Raw genomic sequence first — 17,044 nt, 5'->3', positions numbered from 1 at the left:
CTAGTTTGGCAACAGCATGTACTGGTTGTCACATGACCTGGTTTCTTGTGTAATAGAGTAAAGGTTACACCACTGAAATGTCCAACAGTTGCTGTGACTTTTTGGGGGGAAGGGGGATATATTCCTGACTGATTTGAGGAAACTAACCAAGGTTAAACTAAAGGATTTGACAGACCTGTTGGTGTCGGAGTTAAAAGCAGGAGCTAAGAAAGCAGACTTAATTGAAGTAATAGCACACCATTTGAAATTGGAAGAAGAAAGCAAACCAGAGGATAGTGCCATTGAATTAGCTAAGACTCGGTTACAGATGAGGCAGCTTGAAATTGACAAAGAAATAGAAATGAGAAAACTTGAGCAGGAAAAAAACTTGAACTTGAAAAAGAACTGACAATGAAAAAACTTGAACTAGAATTTCAAAAAGAAAGAGAAGAAAGAGAAGAAAGAGTTAGAAAGTTAGAAATCTGGAACTAAGTCAAAACAGTGGTCTTGACTCCAGTGAAAATTCTGGTGGGGAAAGATCTATCTTCAGCTCAGGACCCAGGAGAGAGCCATTTAAATTTGTACAAGCCCTCCCGACATTTGAGGAACGGGTTTTGAGGCATTTTTCACTTAAAGATAGCCAATCAAATGAAGTGGCCAAACGAAAGCTAGACGTTACTTGTGCAAAACAGGTTGATGATCAGAGCTCATGAAGTATATGCTTTCTGAGGAGGCTTCTGCAGATTGAGATGGCAAAAAGGCTATTCTCGCTGCTTATGAGTTAGGCTTTGAAGCTTACTGACAGAAATTTTGGAACCTCCGGAGATTGTCTGGGCTGATCTGTATAAAATTTGAGAGGTAAAACAAATTAATTTTGATCATTGGATATGGGCACTAAAGATGGAGGCCATGTATGAGAACCTTAGGGAATTAATTCTCCTGGAAGAATTTAAATTTCACTCCCTCCATTAGTAAGAACCCATGTAGAGAACCAGAAGGTTTCAATGGCCAGACAGGCAGTGAAAATTGCTGATGATTTTGAGCTTGTGTATAAGCCCAAACTCTTTATCTGCCACCCCCACAAACCGAGAAGAATAGAAGGTGGGAGGGTGAAAGGAAGGCAAGTAGCCGGGGACAAGAAGGGACAGCTGGGAACGCCCTGGGATGATCTCCTCAGGCCAGAAGGGAAGGTGCTGAGGGTGGAAGTGAGGTCCACAAGCCTAAGTGTTACCATTGTCACGAGGTGGGACACCGTTGTCCAGAATGCTGGAAGTTGCGGGTGAACCATGGGACCTATTGGGGTACACAAAGCCAATGCAGTGAAAGGCGCCCTAGTGGGAGTACGACAGATCAGGCTGTAGCTCTGACTGCAGCTGTGAGGCTAAATACAAAATCCACTGAGCGCAGCGGTTGTGAATAAGATACCTGAGCGTTATAGGGAATTCTTTTTAGAAGGAAAAGTGACTCTTATCCCTCAAGTGAGGCAGGCAAATCAGTTCCGAAGAAGGGTCACTGACCCGAAACGTTAACTCTGCTTCTCTTTCCACAGATGCTGCCAGACCTGCTGAGTGGTTCCAACATTTCTTGTTTTTATTATAGGCAAATCTATAGTTATACTTGGGGATACAGGAGCCACCCAAATTCTTTTACTGGGGAAATGCATAACATTTCCACCAGAGAATGCATTGAATTCCAAGGTTTTAGTGAATGGTATTGGCAGGGGGTATATACCTGTATCTTTATATCGGGTGCACCTATAGTGTGACCTAATGTCTGGAATGGTAACTGTAGGAGTTGTCCATAGTTTGCCAGTAGACAGTTGACTTACTCCTGAGGAATGATGTGGCTGGAGCGAAAGTAGTAGCTTCTCCAGTTGTCATGGAAAAACCAAGTGAAGTTAAAGAGACAGAACAGTTACAGTAAAAGGTTTGAGGAATTTTTCCTTTTATGTGTAGTAACCTGAGCAATGGCTAAACAAGTTCCATTGTTGGAGGTAAAATTGGCATTGTCAGGTCGCCGAATATCTGAGACTTGCTTTGGGGATTTGGATCATCCAAATGAAATATTTAATAAGTCTTCTCTGATCAAGGCTCAGCAAGCTGATCCGGAGTGAAGTAAAATGGCTCTAACAGAAAATGAATCAAAAGGAGTTCCAGAAGGCCAGGTCCTTCCAAGGACGTGGTGCAGTTTTGTAAAACATACCAGTTTGTGGGAAAAACGTCCAATTGCAATACCAGTTTTTTGCGGAACCATTTAGTGGGCGTTGGTAGACTGTGTAGGACCCTTACCGAAAACAAAAGCAGGTCTCCAATATATACTCGCTATCATGGATATAGCTACTCGGTTCCCGGAGGCCATTCCCTTGAGAATAATTCCTGCTAAGGTAGTTGCAGAGAAGTTAGCTCACTTCTTCACTAGATATGCATTGCCGATTTGAGATTCAGTCGGATTAGGGTTCCAATTTTATGTCTAAACCTTTTCAGGAAGTTATGGGTAACATCGCAACATAGAACATAGGAGCAGGAGTAGGCCTTTCAGCCCTTCAGGCCTGCTTCGCCATTCAAAAAAGATCATGGCTGATCGTCTAGTTCAGTACCCTGTTCCTGCTTTCTCCCCATATCCCTTGATCCCTTTGGCATTAAGAAATATATCTGTCACCTTCTTGAATATATTTAATGACTTGGCCTCCACTGCCTTCTGCAGTAGAGAATTCCACAGGTTCACCATTCTCTGAGTGAAGAAATTTCTCCTCCATGGTTCTAAATGGCATACCCTGTATCCTGAAACTGTGACCCCTGGTTCTGCACTCCCCAGCCATCGGGAACATCCTCCCTGCATCTAGCCTGTCTAATCCTGTTAGAATTTTATAGGTTTCTATGAGATCCCCTCTCATTCTTCTAAACTCTCGTGAATATAGGCCTAGTCGACCCAATCTCTCCTCCTCCGTCAATCCTGCCATCCCAGCAATCAGCCTAGTAAATCTTCTTTGCATGCCCTCCATGGCAAGAACATCCTTCCTCGATAACGAGACCAAAACTGCATGCAATACTCCAGATGTGGTCTCCCCAATGCCCTGTATAACTGCAGTAAGACATCCTTGCTCCTGTACTCAAATCCTCTTGCAATGAAGGCCAACGTATCATTGACCTTCCTCATTGCTTACTGCACCTGCATGATTGTCTTCAGCAACTGGTGTACAAGGACACCCAGGTCTTGTTGCACCTCCCCCTTACCCAATCTATCACCATTCAGATAATCTCCTTACTGTTTTTACAACCAAAGTGGATAACCTCACATTTATCCATGTTCTACTGCATCTGCCATGCATTTGCCCACTCGCTCAACTTGTCCAAATCACATTGGAGCCTCTTTGCATCCTCCTCACAGCTCACATTCCCCCGCCCACCACCCCAGCTTTGTGTCATCTGCAAACTTGGAAATGTTACATTTAGTTCTCTCACCCAAGTCATTAATGTATATTGTGAATAGCTGGGGCCCATGCACTGATCCCTGTGGTAGACCACTAATCGCTGCCTGCCACCCGGAAAAAGACCTGTTTATTCCTGCTCTCTGCTTCCTGTCTGTCAACCAATTCTCAATCCATGCCCAATCCCATGTGCTTTAATTTTGCACATTAACCTCTTATGTGGGACCTTAACAAAAGCCTTCTGAAAATCCATATACACCACATCCACTGGTTCTCACTTATCTATTCTACTAGTACATCCTCAAAAAAAACTCCAGTAGATTTGTTAAGCATGATATCCCTTTCATAAACCCATGCTGACTTTGCCCAATTCTGTTTATGCTTTCCAGGTGTTCTGCTATAACATCCTTTATGATAGACGCTAGCATTTCCCCCACTACTGATGTAAGGCTAGCTGGTCTGTAATTCCCAGTTTATTCTCTCCCTTTTTTAAATAGTGGGGTTACATTTGCCACCCTCCAATCTGTAGGAACTGCTCCAGAGTTTATAGAATTTTGGAAGATGACCATTAATGTGTCCACTATTTCCAGGGCCACTCCCTTTAGTACTCTGGGATGTAGATTATCAGGCCCTGGGGATTTGTCAACCTTTAACCCCACTAATTTCCCTAGCACTTTTTTTTTTAATACTAATACTGATTTCCTTCAGTTCTTTCCCCCTCGTTAGACCTTTGGTTCCCTAACATTTCTGGGAAGTTATTTGTGTCTTCCTTTGTGAAGACAGAGCCAAAGTTGGTGTTTAATTGTTCTGCCATTTCTTTGTTCCCCATTATAATTTCCCCCATTTCTGACTGTAAGGGACCTACATTTGTTCTCACTAATCTTTTTCTCTTCACATATTTAAAGAAGCTTTTACCATCAGCTTTTATGTTCCCTGCAAGTTTACTCTCGTACTCAGTTTCCCCTGCTGAATCAACCTCTTTGTCCTCCTTTGCTGAATTCTAAACTGCTCCCAATTCTCAGACTTGCTGCTTTTTCTGGCAATTTTATATGCTTCCTCTTTGGATCTAATGCTATCCCTAATGTCTTTTGTAAGCCATGGTTGAGCCACCTTTCTGGTTTTATTTTTGCGCCAGATAGTAATGAATAATTGTTGGTAATTCATGCATAGGTTCTTTAAATATTATCCATTGCCTATCCACCGTCAACCCTTTTAGTAAAGTTCCTCAATCTACCATAGCCAACTCACGCCTTGTACCTTCGTAGTTTCCTTTTGTTTAGATTCAGGACCCTAGTTTCGGATTGAACTACTTCACTCACCATCTTAATGAAGAATTCTATCATGTTGTGGTCGCTCCTCCCCAAGGGACCCTGCACAACAAGATTGTTAATTAATCCTTTCTCATTGCACAATACCCAGTCTAGGATAGCCTGTTAAAAACGTACGCACTCCAGGAAATCTTCTTCCACGGTATTATTGCTAATTTGGTTTGACCAATCTATATGTAGATTAAAGTCACCCATGATTGCAGTTGTACCCTGATTGCATGTGTGTCTAATTCCCTGTTTAATGCCATCCCTTATATCTCCACTACTGTTTGGGGGCCTATAGACAACCGCCACCAACATTTTCTGCCCCTTCGTGTTTCTTAGCTCCACCCATACAGATTCCACATCATGATTTTCTGAGCCAATATCCTTCCTCACTATTGCATTGATTTCTTCCTTTACTAACAAAGCTACCCCTCCTCCTTTCCCTTTTTGCCTGTCCTTCCTAAATATTGAATACTCTTGGATGTTCAGTTCCCATCCTTGGTCACCTTGCAGTCATATCTCCGTAATCACAACTATATCATAACCATTTATATCGATTTGTGCTGCTAATTCATCTAACTTATTGTGAATGCTCTGCACATTAAGACACAGTGCCTCTAGACTTGTCTTTTTAACATTGTTAGTCATCTTAGCTTTATTTTGCACTACGGCCCCATTTGTTTGTCACCCTTGTTTTCCCTTCCTTCCACTTTTGCTTCTTATCTTTGTCTTTCATTTATATCCTTGTTTCCCTCTCCTCTGTCTCCCTGCTCAGATTCCCATCCCCCCTGTCATTCTAGTTTAAACCTTCCCCGAGAGCACTAGCAACCCCCCCGCCCCGAGGAGATTGGTCCCAGTCCTGCCAGATGCAACCCGTCCAGCTTGTTCCGGTCCCAATGTCCCAGGAATCTGAATCCCTCCCCCCCCTACACCATTTCTCCGGCCACGTATTCATCTGATATATCCTGCTATTTCTGCTCTCACTAGCACGTGGCACTGGTAGTAATCCTGAGATTACTACCTTTTGAGGTCCTACCTTTTAATTTTCGTCCTAACTCCCTATATTCAGCTTGGAGAACCTCATCCCCATTTTTTTTTTAACATATGTTGGTACCGATATGTACCACGACAACTGGCTGCTCGTCTTCCCCCCCCCCCCTCAAAATGGCATGCAGCCGCTCAAGACGTCCTTGACCCTAGCACCAGGAAGGCAACACACCATTCTGGAGTCTCTTTTGCAGCTGCAGAAGCGCCTGTCTGTTCCCCTTACGATTGAATCCCCTATCACTATAGCCCTGCCACTCCTCTTCCCCTCCTGTGCAGCAGAGCCACCCGTGGTGCCATAACTTAGGTATAACACAGCTAAAGTCTTCAGCATACCACCCACTGACACCAGGAGCTTTAGAAAGGTACCATCAGGGCATATTATCATAAATATCCCCATGATTGGGATAAAGGGCTAGAATTTCTCTTGTTTGCCACTAGGGATTCGCCAAATGAGTCTGCCAGTTTCAGTCCTTTTGAATGAGTTTATGGATGTGAGATAAGAGGTCCTCTAAAACTAATTAAAGAAAGATTTTTGGAACCGAGGGATGAATCTTCTGTGCTAGATTATGTTTCCATGTTCTGGGAACGGCTCACGAGAGCCTTCAAAGTGGCTCTGGAACACCTTAAAGCTTCCCAAATAATTATGAAGAAATGGGCAGGCAAGCATGCTAAGACCTGAACATTTCTACCCGGAGATGAGGTATTAGTATTACTGCCTTTACAGGGTGAACGTTGAAAGCTTGGTTCAGTGGTCCATATAAAATGGTCAAGAGAATTGGTGAAGTAGATTATTTGACACCCCAGATTGCCGTAAAAAGAATCGTCTGTCATATTGATATGGAATCATAGAATGGTTGCACCGTAGAAAGAGGAATCATAGAATGGTTGCACCATAGAAAGAGGCCACTTGGTCCGTTGTGCCCGTGCCAGCTCTCTAAGAGCTACTCAGCTAGTCTCATTCCCCTGTCTTTTTCCGTCACCCCGCACATTTTTTCTGTTTAGATAATTATCCAATTCCCTTTGGAAAGCCACGGTGGAATCTGCCTCCACTACACTGTCAGGCAGATTCTAACCACTTGCTTCGTAAAAATGTTTTTCCTTGTGTTGACTCTAGTTCTCTTGCCAATTATCTTAAATCGGTGTCCTCTGGTTCTCAACCCTTCCACCAATAGCAACAGTTTCTCCATATCTCCTCTGTCCAGACCACTCATGATTTTGAACACCTCTATCAAATCTCCTCTCAACCTTCCCTTCTCTAAAGTGAATAGCCCGAGATTCACCAATCTATCCACATAACTGAAGTCTCTCAACCCCTGAACATTCTTGTAAATTTTTTTGCACCATCTCCAATGCCTTATGTTAAAACACTGTTATCACCAGTAGGAAGATAAGCAAGCACAGGTATGTCAGGTAGTAGGGACAGTGAAGGATGAAAGGAATTGTGAGGATGAGGCAGAAGGAGGCCTAGACAATTCTCAAATTGAATCTCCTAATATTGAATTGCTAGGGAGATTGGACACTGTGCTTTCGTATGTAGATACGACCTATGAGAAGACCGAACATGACTATTCAGCATTTAAGAGCCTGTAGGGATAAGTCAGGATGTAAAACCTCAGGCACGCGTGATGTGGATGTAGGGGAATCTGTTCCTATAGAACAGGATCCTTACCACTTGGGTCCAGAGAAACAGAATTTAGTGTTCCCCAAAAACAAATGGTTTAAGATCATTTTTATTTTCTTTTGAGTTGCTTACACACAAGATGACTCCAGTGCAGAAACTGAACTATTACAGAAGTGGTTGCATAAGGACCCTCTAACCAACATACGAACATACGAATTAGGAGCAGGAGTAGACCACTCGGCCCTTTGAGCCTGCTCCGCAATTCAATAAGTTCATGGCTGAACTGATTACTCCACACTGGAGAGGGTGCAGAGGAGATTCACCAGGATGTTGCCTGGGCTGGAGCATTTGAGCTATGAAGAGAGACTGATAGGCTAGGGTTGTTTTCCTTAGAGCAGAGATGGCTGAGGGGGGACGTGATTGAGGCATACAAAATTATGAGGAGCATTGATAGGAAGAAACTTTTTCCCTTAGAGGGTCAGTAACCAGGGAGCATAAATTTAAGGTAAGGGGTGGGAGGTTATGAGGGGATTTGAGGAAAAATAATTTCACCCAGAGGGTGGTTGGAATCTGGAACGCACTGCCTGAAGAACTGGTAGAGGCAGAACATTTAAGAAGTATTTAGATGAGCACTTGCAATGCCATAGCATACAAGGCTACGGGCCAAGTGCTGGAAAATAGGATTAGAATAGTTAGGTGCTTGATGGCCGACACGGACACGATAGGCCGAAGGGCCTGTTTCTGTGCTGTATGACTGACATTTCCATCTACCCAGCATAACCTTCCACCCCCTTGCTTATCAAAAATCTATCTACCTCTGCCTTAAAAGTATTCAAAGACTCTGCTTCCACTGCCTTTTGAGGAAGAGAATTCCAAAGACTCATGACCCTCAGAGAAAATATTTCTCCTTATCCCTGTCTTAAATGGGCGACCCCTTATTTTTAAACAGTGACCCCTAGTTCAGATTCTCCTACAAGGGGAAACATCCTTTCCACATCCACCCTGTCAAGACCCCTCAGGATCTTATATGTTGCAATCAAGTCACCTTTTACTCTTCTAAATTCCAACGGATACAAGCCTAGCCTGTCCAATCTTTCCTCATAAGACAGCCCACCCATTCCAGGTATTAGTCTAGTAAACCTTCTCTGTACTGCCGACAATGCATCTACATCCTTCCTTAAATAAGGAGACCAGTACTGTACACAGTACTCCAGATGTGGTCTCATCAATGCCCTGTATAGCTGAAGCATAACCTCCCTACTTTTGTATTCAATTCCCCTCAAGATAAGCGATAACATTCTATTAGCTTTCCTAATTATGTGCTGTACCTGCATACTAACCTTTTGCGATTCATGCACTAGGATACCCAGATCCCTCTGCATCTCAGAGCTCTGCAATCTCTCACCATTTAGATAATATGCTGCTTTTTTATTCTTCCTGCCAAAATGGACATTTTCCCACTTTCCCACATTATACTCCATTTGCCAGGTCTTTGTCCACTAACTTAACCTATCTTTATCCCTTTGTAGCCCCCTTATATCCTCTTCACAATTTACTTTCCTACCTATCTTTGTGTCATCAGCAAATTTAGCAGCCATACCTTCGGTCCCTTTATCTAAATTATTTATATAAATTGTAAAAAGTTGAGGCCCCAGCACAAATCCCTGTGGCACACCACTCGTTGCAGCTTACCAACCAGAAAATGACCCATTTATGCCTTCTCTGTTTCCTGTTAGCTAACCAATCTTCTATCCATGCCCATATGTTACTCCCTAGACCATGAGCTTTTATTTTCTGCAATAACCTTTGATATGGCATCTTATCAAATGCCTTCTGAAAATCTAAGTACAGTATATCCACTGGTTCTCCTTTATCCATAACACATGTAACTCCCTCAAAGAACTCCAATAAATTGGTTAAACGTGATTTCCCTTTCACAAAACCATGTTGATTCTGTCTGATTACCTTGAATTTTTCTAAATGCCCTGTTAGAACGTCTTTAATAATAGCTTCTAACATTTTCCTTAAGTCGGATGTCAAGCTAACTGACCTGTAATTTCCTGCTTTCCGTCTCCCTCCTCTTTTGAATAAAGGAGTTACATTCGCTATTTTCCAATCTAACGGAACCTTCCCCAAATCTAGGGAATTTTGGAAAAATTAAAGCTAACATATCAACTATCTCACTAGCCACTTCTTTTAACACCTTAAGATGAAGCCCATCAAGACCTGGGACTTGTCAGCCCGCAGTTCCAACAATTTGTTCAGTACCACTTCCCTGGTGATTGTAAGTTTCTTGAGTTCCTCCCTTCCATTTCCTGACTTATAGCTAATACTTGGATGTTACTTGTATCCTCAATAGTGAAGACCGCTGCAAAATATCTGTTCAATTCATCTGCCGTCTCCTTTATTATCCATTATTAATTCCCCAGAGTCACTTTCTATGGGACCAACGCTCACTTTATTAACTCTTTTTTTCTTTTTAAAATATCTATATTAACTCTTACTGTCTTTTTATATTTGTAGCTAGCTTTCTCTCCTACTCTAATTTTACCTTCCTTATCAATCTTTTAGTCATTATTTGTTGTTTTTTATATTCTGTCCAATCTTCTGACCTGCCTCCCATCTTTGCACAATTATAGGCTTTTTCTTGAAGTTTGATACTATCTTTAACCGTTTGTTAACCACGGATGGCGGGTCCCACCCTTGGAATTTTTCTTTCTCGTTGAAATGTATCCATTCTATGTATTCTGAAATATCCCCTTAAATGTCTGCCACTGTGTCTCTGTTGACCTATCCCTTAACCTGATTTGCCAGTTCACTTTAGCTAGCTGTGCTTTAACGCCCTCATAATTGCCCTTATTTAAGTTTAAAATACTAGTCTTGGACCCACTCTTCTCTCCCTCCAATGTAAAATTCAATCATAGTATGATAGCTGCTACCTAGGGGCACCTTAACTCTGAGGTCATGAATTAATCCTATCTCATTGCACAATACCAGGTCTAGTATAGCCTGCTCTCTGGTTGGTTCCAGAGCATATTGTTCCAAGAAATTATCCCGAAAACATTCTATGTACTCCTCATCTAGGCTACCTTTGCCCATCTGATTTTTTTCAGTCTATATGTAGGTTAAAATTCCCCATAATTATCGCTGTACCTTTCTGGCAAGCTGCCATTATTTCTTCCTTTATACCCGTCCTACAGTGTGGTTAATGTTAGGTCACCTGCACACCACTTCCACAAGTGACATCTTGCCTTTATGAATTCTCGTCTCTACCCAAACTGCTTCTACATCCTGGTCTCCTGAACTTGGGTCATTCCTCTCTATTGCGCTAATCCCATCATTAATTAACAGAGCTATCCCTCCACCTTTCCCTAGCTTCCTGTCCTTCCTAAATGCCATGTACTCTTCAATATTCAGGTCCCAATCTATGTCGTCCTGCAGCCATGTCTCTGTAATATCAGATCGTACTGATTTATTTCTATTTGTGCTGTCATTTCATCTGTTTTGTTTTGAATGCTATGTGCATTCAGATACAGATCCTTTAGTTTTGTCCTTTTATTATTTTTGTATCCTCTAGCCTTATCTGTTGATTTACGCTTAGATTTGTATGCTCTGTCCCTTCCTGTCAATCTGTTTATCATTTCCCATATTCATATCTTTCTCTCTTGCCTTGTCTCTACTCCTTGATTTACCATATCTTCTAAAATTTGATCCCTTGCCCCACTATTCAGTTTAAAACTCTCTCTACTTCCGTAGTTATGCAGCTTGCTAGAAAACTGGCCCCAGCACGGTTCAGGTGTAGACCGTCCCAATGGTGCATCCACCACTTTCCCCAGTACTGGTGCCAGTGCTCACCAAACCGGAACCCACTTCTACCACATCATTCTTTGAGCCACGCATTAATTTCTCAAATCTGATTTGCACTACCTAATGTGGAGGGAAGGTGAATTCTATTATGGTTTTCAGTGAAGAGGAAGAAGGAAACTTGTAGTTTTCACATTCTTAGCATGCTCAAACCTTTCGCAATCAGTGGATTACTTTTGAAGTCACTATAATATATAAATACTAGCCAGAACTCCCGTGTTGTTTGACTAGTGCCATGGGATCTTTTATATTCACTTGAACAGGCAAACGCTGATGTCAGTTTAATGTCTCTTTTGAAACACCGATCCTTCAACAGTGCAGCACTGCCTGAGTATTGCACTGATATTTAAGTGCTTAAATCATGGACTGAGCTTTGAGCTCACAACCTTACTTGGAGGCCAGAATAGTAATAGCTGAGCCAAACTGATACCTAAGATGTTTGGGAAGGAAAACTGATTAGCCAATATTTCTATTCTTGCCTGACATCTAGAATCCCTGTTGTGTTTGAATAATAATGCCAGGTGCAGATAAGGTCACATTTGGAGGTGATTCACTGTATCCAACAAACTGCAGTTACCTCAGTCTGTTATACCAGCTGTGGCACTGCAATTGTGAAGAAGCTGTGTAGTATGTAATGTAAAGATTTTTTTTTCTGGTTTTCTCCTGTTTACTGTCCCCTTAATTGAAAGCAGAAACTGGTGGTTTGTAATTCCCCATGATGCAGTGTCATTTCCGGTATTGGTATAAATGGCTTAGTGGGAGATTGGCCTGATTGTTAAGATCACCAGGTGTTGTACTTTTGTGGAGGGCACTTGTAGAAATTTTTTTCTTGAGGACACTGTGTCAACCTCTGGTACCACCTTTTATTGATCCCTCCAAAGAATAATGTATTGTTCATCGACCATGTTGAATCCTGATTCAGCACCAGCAAACTCATACATTCTTGTAATACAAAATAAAAACAGAAAATGCTGGAGACACTCAGCAGGTCAGGCAGTATCTGTGGAGAGAGAAACCGTGGGCTGAATTTTAGGGACCCCACTGCCCAAAAAGAGCAGGCAGGTGGCGGGGTTGGGAGGTGTAATATGGAGTGGGAGGCTGGGGGGTCCTTCCCGACCTACTCCTGCCTCCGCCGTCACTTTGCGTAGGGCAGCAGCAGCAAAAAAAAAGGGCCTGCCCGCCCCAAGCCAATCAAGGCCCTTAAGTGGCCAGTTAACAGCCACTTAAGGGCCTCCACCCGCTGCCATGGGGAATTTTAGCCTTGGCCAGTTGGCTGCCCAGGCCTGAGAAAAGCCGCCTAGCAAAAACAAGTAGCTTTCTGACGGTCTGGGGGTGGGTAGGGGGTCCCCACATGATCAGGCACCCTGTGCCCGACGGAGGGCTGACCCTGATTTGCACCCCCCCCCCCCCAACCTCAATTGACCGCCCTTGCTTCGCCGAGTCTTGACTGTTCACCTCTGGCGAGGCCCCAAAAACTTGCGTTTGCTCCTGGGCCATCCTTCATGTTCCTTCTGATGACTGGGTTGCAGTCCCAGCAGTGGCCACCACTCCCATAGAGCTGCTGGCCCGCTGATTTGGCTGGCAGCTCCATTAGGCGGGACCTCAGACCAATTAAAGGCCTGGAGACCATAAAATGCAGGCTGGATCCCTAGGCAAGGTGGAGGTGGGTTCACCACTGACCTTTTAGTCGATGGACACCTCCTCTCCGCCGAGGGTAAAATTCAGCCCCGAGTTAATGTTTTAGGTCTGTGATCTTATATTTCCAACTTTTCTCAGTTCTGATGAAATAGGTTTTGTACAAGTGGAAATGGGCGAGGGTGGAATGAACAACAAAAGGGAAGGTCTGTAATGGGGTGGAGGGCAAGACCAATTAAGTGACAAAAGGTTTCATGGTGCAAAGCCAAAGGGAGTTGGAATGGGACAAGTAAAGAAACAAAAGATGTCTGGATGAGGTATGAATGGCAGGATAGCAGCCATTCGAGCGCAAAGTATAGGGATTAAGAAAGAAATGAGAAAAAAGAACCAATAAAAAATAACATGGAAAAAATGGGGGCAGAGGTTATGATCAAAAATTGTTGAACTCTATGTTGAATCCAGAAGGCTATGAAAGTGCCCTCTGGAAAGATGAGGTACTGTTCCTCAAGCTTATGTTGAGCTTCATTGGAATACTAGCAGGCCAAGGACAGAGGTTAGTGTGGGAACAAGGTAGAAAATTGAAATGACAGGTGACAGGAAGCTCGGGTCATGCTTGTGGACTCAATGGAGGTATTTACAAAGTGGTCATCCAGTCTGCGTTTAGTCTCCCCAATGTAAATTGAAAGTACAAGTAAATTGCTGTCTCAATTGGAGTGTTTGGAGCCTTGGGCGGTGAGATGAGGGGAGGTAAAAGGGCAGGAGTTGCATCTCCTGCCCTTGCATGGGAAGGTGATGTAGGAAAAGGGGGGGGCGGTGTGTAAGTGACTGAGGAGTGGACCAGGGTGTTGCGGAGGGAGCAGTCCCTTCAGAATGCTGAAAGAGGAGGAGAGGGGAAAATGTATTTGGTATCATGCTGGAGGTGGCAGCAATTGCAGAGGATGTTCCATTGAATGCGGAGGCTGGAGGGGTGGAAGGTGAGGACAAGGGGAACCCTATCGTGGTCCTGGGAGGGAGAGGATGGGGTGAGAGCAGAAGTGCATAAAGTAGAACAGACAGGGTCAGGGGCCCAGTCAACCACTGGGGGGGAGGGAGGAAATTCTTGGTTGAGGATAAAGGAAGACATATCGGAAGTGTTGGTATAGAAGGTTGCATTGTCTGAACAGATCAACAGAGACAAAAAAAACTGGGAGAATGGAATAGAGTCCTTAAAGGAAGTGGGGTGAGAGAAAGTGTAGTCACGGTAGCTGTGGGAGTCTGTAGGCTTATAGTCAATATTGATGATCTATCCCCTGAAATGGAGACAGAGAAGTCAAGGAATGGAAGAGTCAAAGATTGGACTATGTTGGAGGTGTGCGGGTGCAAGTTGGAAGCAAAGTCCTTGAAATTTTCCGGTTCAGGATGAGGGCAGGGAATGGCACCAACATAGCTACCAGTGTACCAGAAAAAGAGGTGAGGGATGTGCCTGAATAGGACAGGAACAAGGAATGTGCCTCATATCCCACAAAAAGGCAGATATGGTTAGGGCCCATGTGGATACCCATAGCAACAGTACTTTATTTGGAGGAGCTGAGTGGAGCTGAAGGAGAAGGTGATCAATGTGAGAGCCAGTTCAGCCAGGTGGAGGAGGGTGGTGGTGGATGGGGGCTGGTTGAGCCTCCGTTCAAGGAGAAAGCGGAGAACTCTCAGGCTATCCTGGTGGGTGACTGCGGCGGGATTGGACATCTGTGGTGAAAAGGAGACAGTTGAAGTGATGGAGTGTTGGAAGAGTCTTGGATGTCGGTATGAAACTGGACATGGGGCAGAGAAGTAGTCGAGCTAGGAAGAAATCAGTTTAGTGGAGCAGGAACAAAGAGAAACAATGGGTCTACCGGGACAGTCGTGTTTGTTGATTTTTAGGAAGGAAGTAGAAGTAGGCTGTACAGGGTTGGGGGACTGTGAGGTTAGAGGCGGTGGGGGGGGGTGGGGGAAGATCTCTAGAGGAGATGGGATCACAGAGTCCTGAAACAATGGCTTGATGTTTGGTGGTAGGGTCATGGTCTGGGGGAGGGAAGGGGAAGTCTCAGAGTTGGAGTTCAGCTTCTGCCAGGTAGAGGTTGGTATGCCAGACTATGACTGCACCAAAACAAGAAATGCTGGATTCACTCAGCAGGTCTGGCAGCATCTGTGGAAAGAGAAGCAGAGTTAAGTAACTCTGCTTCTCTTTCCACAGATGCTGCCAGACCTGCTGAGTGAATCCAGCATTTCTTGTTTTTGTTTCAGATTTCCAGCATCCGCAGTATTTTGCTTTTATATGACTGCACCATCCTTGTCAACAGATTTGATGACAATGTTAGGATTGGACTGAGAAAACGGAGTGCTGCATTCAGAGGGAGATAGATCAGAGTGAGTGGGGGGAGCAGAGAAATTGAGACGACCGATGTCACGCCGGCAGTCCTCTGTGAAAAGATTGAGAGGGTAAGAGGCCAGAGGGTGGGGTTCAAGTGGAGGAAGAATACTGGAGACTGGTAAAAGGGTCCACTGAACCGGGGGAAGACTCCTGGCCAAAGAAATGGGCACAGAAGCGAAGGCGATGGAAGAAGAGCTCCACATTATGCCTCACTCAATTCAGAAACGTGGGGGGTGTAAACTTCTTGTTAAGTTTCAGTATCTTGACTTGGGGGTGTTTTATGTCAGTTGTCCCCAGAATTGAAACAAAATTGTGCTCAATTTTCCAGCTGGATGGCATCTTAAAGTTGCGTTGCTAATTTCATTTGAAGAATGACGACGTACCAAAACAATTTAATTTTTCTTATTCTTACTCAGGAAGGAGATGCAATTGATGGCTTTTACAAAATGTTGTATGAACGGGACAGATTTAATGACCTATTTCAGGTAAGATCTTTTTTTTAAAAAAAGTACACATTCTAGCATACAATTATAAATTGTAGAATGTCTACTTCAGGGAAGAATGGTAGCAATACTATGCCATATTTTCTCATTTTAAAATTTGAAGTAGATATGGTACCACGTTGTCTATAAATGTACAATAAGTGGTTAAACATCCAATTTCCAACCAGGTAGTTGAAAATTATCACTAAAAGAAGAGCAAAATGCTGCAGATGCTGGAACTCTGAAATGAGAACAGAAAGTGCCAGAAATACTCAGCAGGTCTGGCAGCATCTGTGCAGAGAGAAACAGAGTTAATGTTTCAGACCCTTCATCAGAATTTGTTTTCTCTTCCAAACTTGTACTGTTTGTTTTCCACCTTGTGATTAGTCAACTCCACTACTTACATAATGTATCAAACCATTTTCATTTCAACAGAGGCTGGAAGGCATTGGGTTTTCAGTTGAAAAAGATCGTAATGGAGTTAGAAAGGAAATACATAAAGAATTTGAGAAAATTAACCGCTGTCTTCAGAACAGGTAATATTCATCAGATTCTGTATATACCAGTTTATTAAAAGTGCATACTAAATTCAATAAGTTGGATGCATAGGACTAGTTAATTATAAAAATATTTGAAGAAAAAAGCTGGAGCTGTGTATTTTATGTTTAACTCACCAAAATTATTGTGTTAGTGGTACCTGTGCATTTGGGTTCATTATAGATAAAATTCTAAATGTACTGCTGGGATTACCCATGATTCCTAGAACTCCTGTTGACCGATTTATTTTGTGTTCAGTTACTTTTCACCTGCTACCTCATCTGTTTGGGAAATTTACAGTCTTCGGCCTGCTTTGGACCAGAACCTCCAGAATTCATCACACAGTTCCCATTTGTAACCAACTCTTACTGATACAATGAAACTGAAATTCAAAGAATGTGCTTTATTTATAATTGTCATCAATCTGTCACTTGGTTGTCAGTCAGTTGCTGTTGAGATTCCCTGAAGCTTTTTGGAACTTAATTGCAGCCCTGATGCAGTTGACTTGGTTTTGTTGCAGACAAGTGTTTGTATGAATTAGGAAATGGCTAATGGGTTGGAACCACACATGAACTGAGATAGGATCTGACTTGGTTATTATAAATGTTTCTTTATTTTTTATTCTTGAGATGAGTGTTGGCAAGGCTGGCATTTATTGCCCATCCTAATTGCCCTTGAGCAGGTGATGGTGAGCCACTGTCTTGAGCTGCTGCAGCCCACGTGGTCTAGATACATCTACAGTGCTGTTGGTGT

At 43.2% G+C, this 17,044-nt stretch overlaps 1 protein-coding gene across 1 annotated transcript in view; it reads left to right on the top strand.

The window, feature by feature from the left end:
- Positions 1-17,044, top strand: part of rnf17 (ring finger protein 17) — a 209,787-nt gene that overhangs the window by 62,989 nt on the left and 129,754 nt on the right. The window contains exons 10-11 of the mRNA XM_068033701.1: positions 15,689-15,757; positions 16,190-16,290. Of these exons, the coding sequence (XP_067889802.1) occupies positions 15,689-15,757; positions 16,190-16,290 (170 nt within the window). The remainder of the gene's footprint in view (positions 1-15,688; positions 15,758-16,189; positions 16,291-17,044) is intronic.

This window comes from Heterodontus francisci, chromosome 6 (genome assembly GCF_036365525.1).
Source record: "Heterodontus francisci isolate sHetFra1 chromosome 6, sHetFra1.hap1, whole genome shotgun sequence".
Lineage (NCBI taxonomy): Eukaryota > Metazoa > Chordata > Chondrichthyes > Heterodontiformes > Heterodontidae > Heterodontus > Heterodontus francisci.
This window is presented reverse-complemented; position numbering and strand designations above follow the sequence as displayed.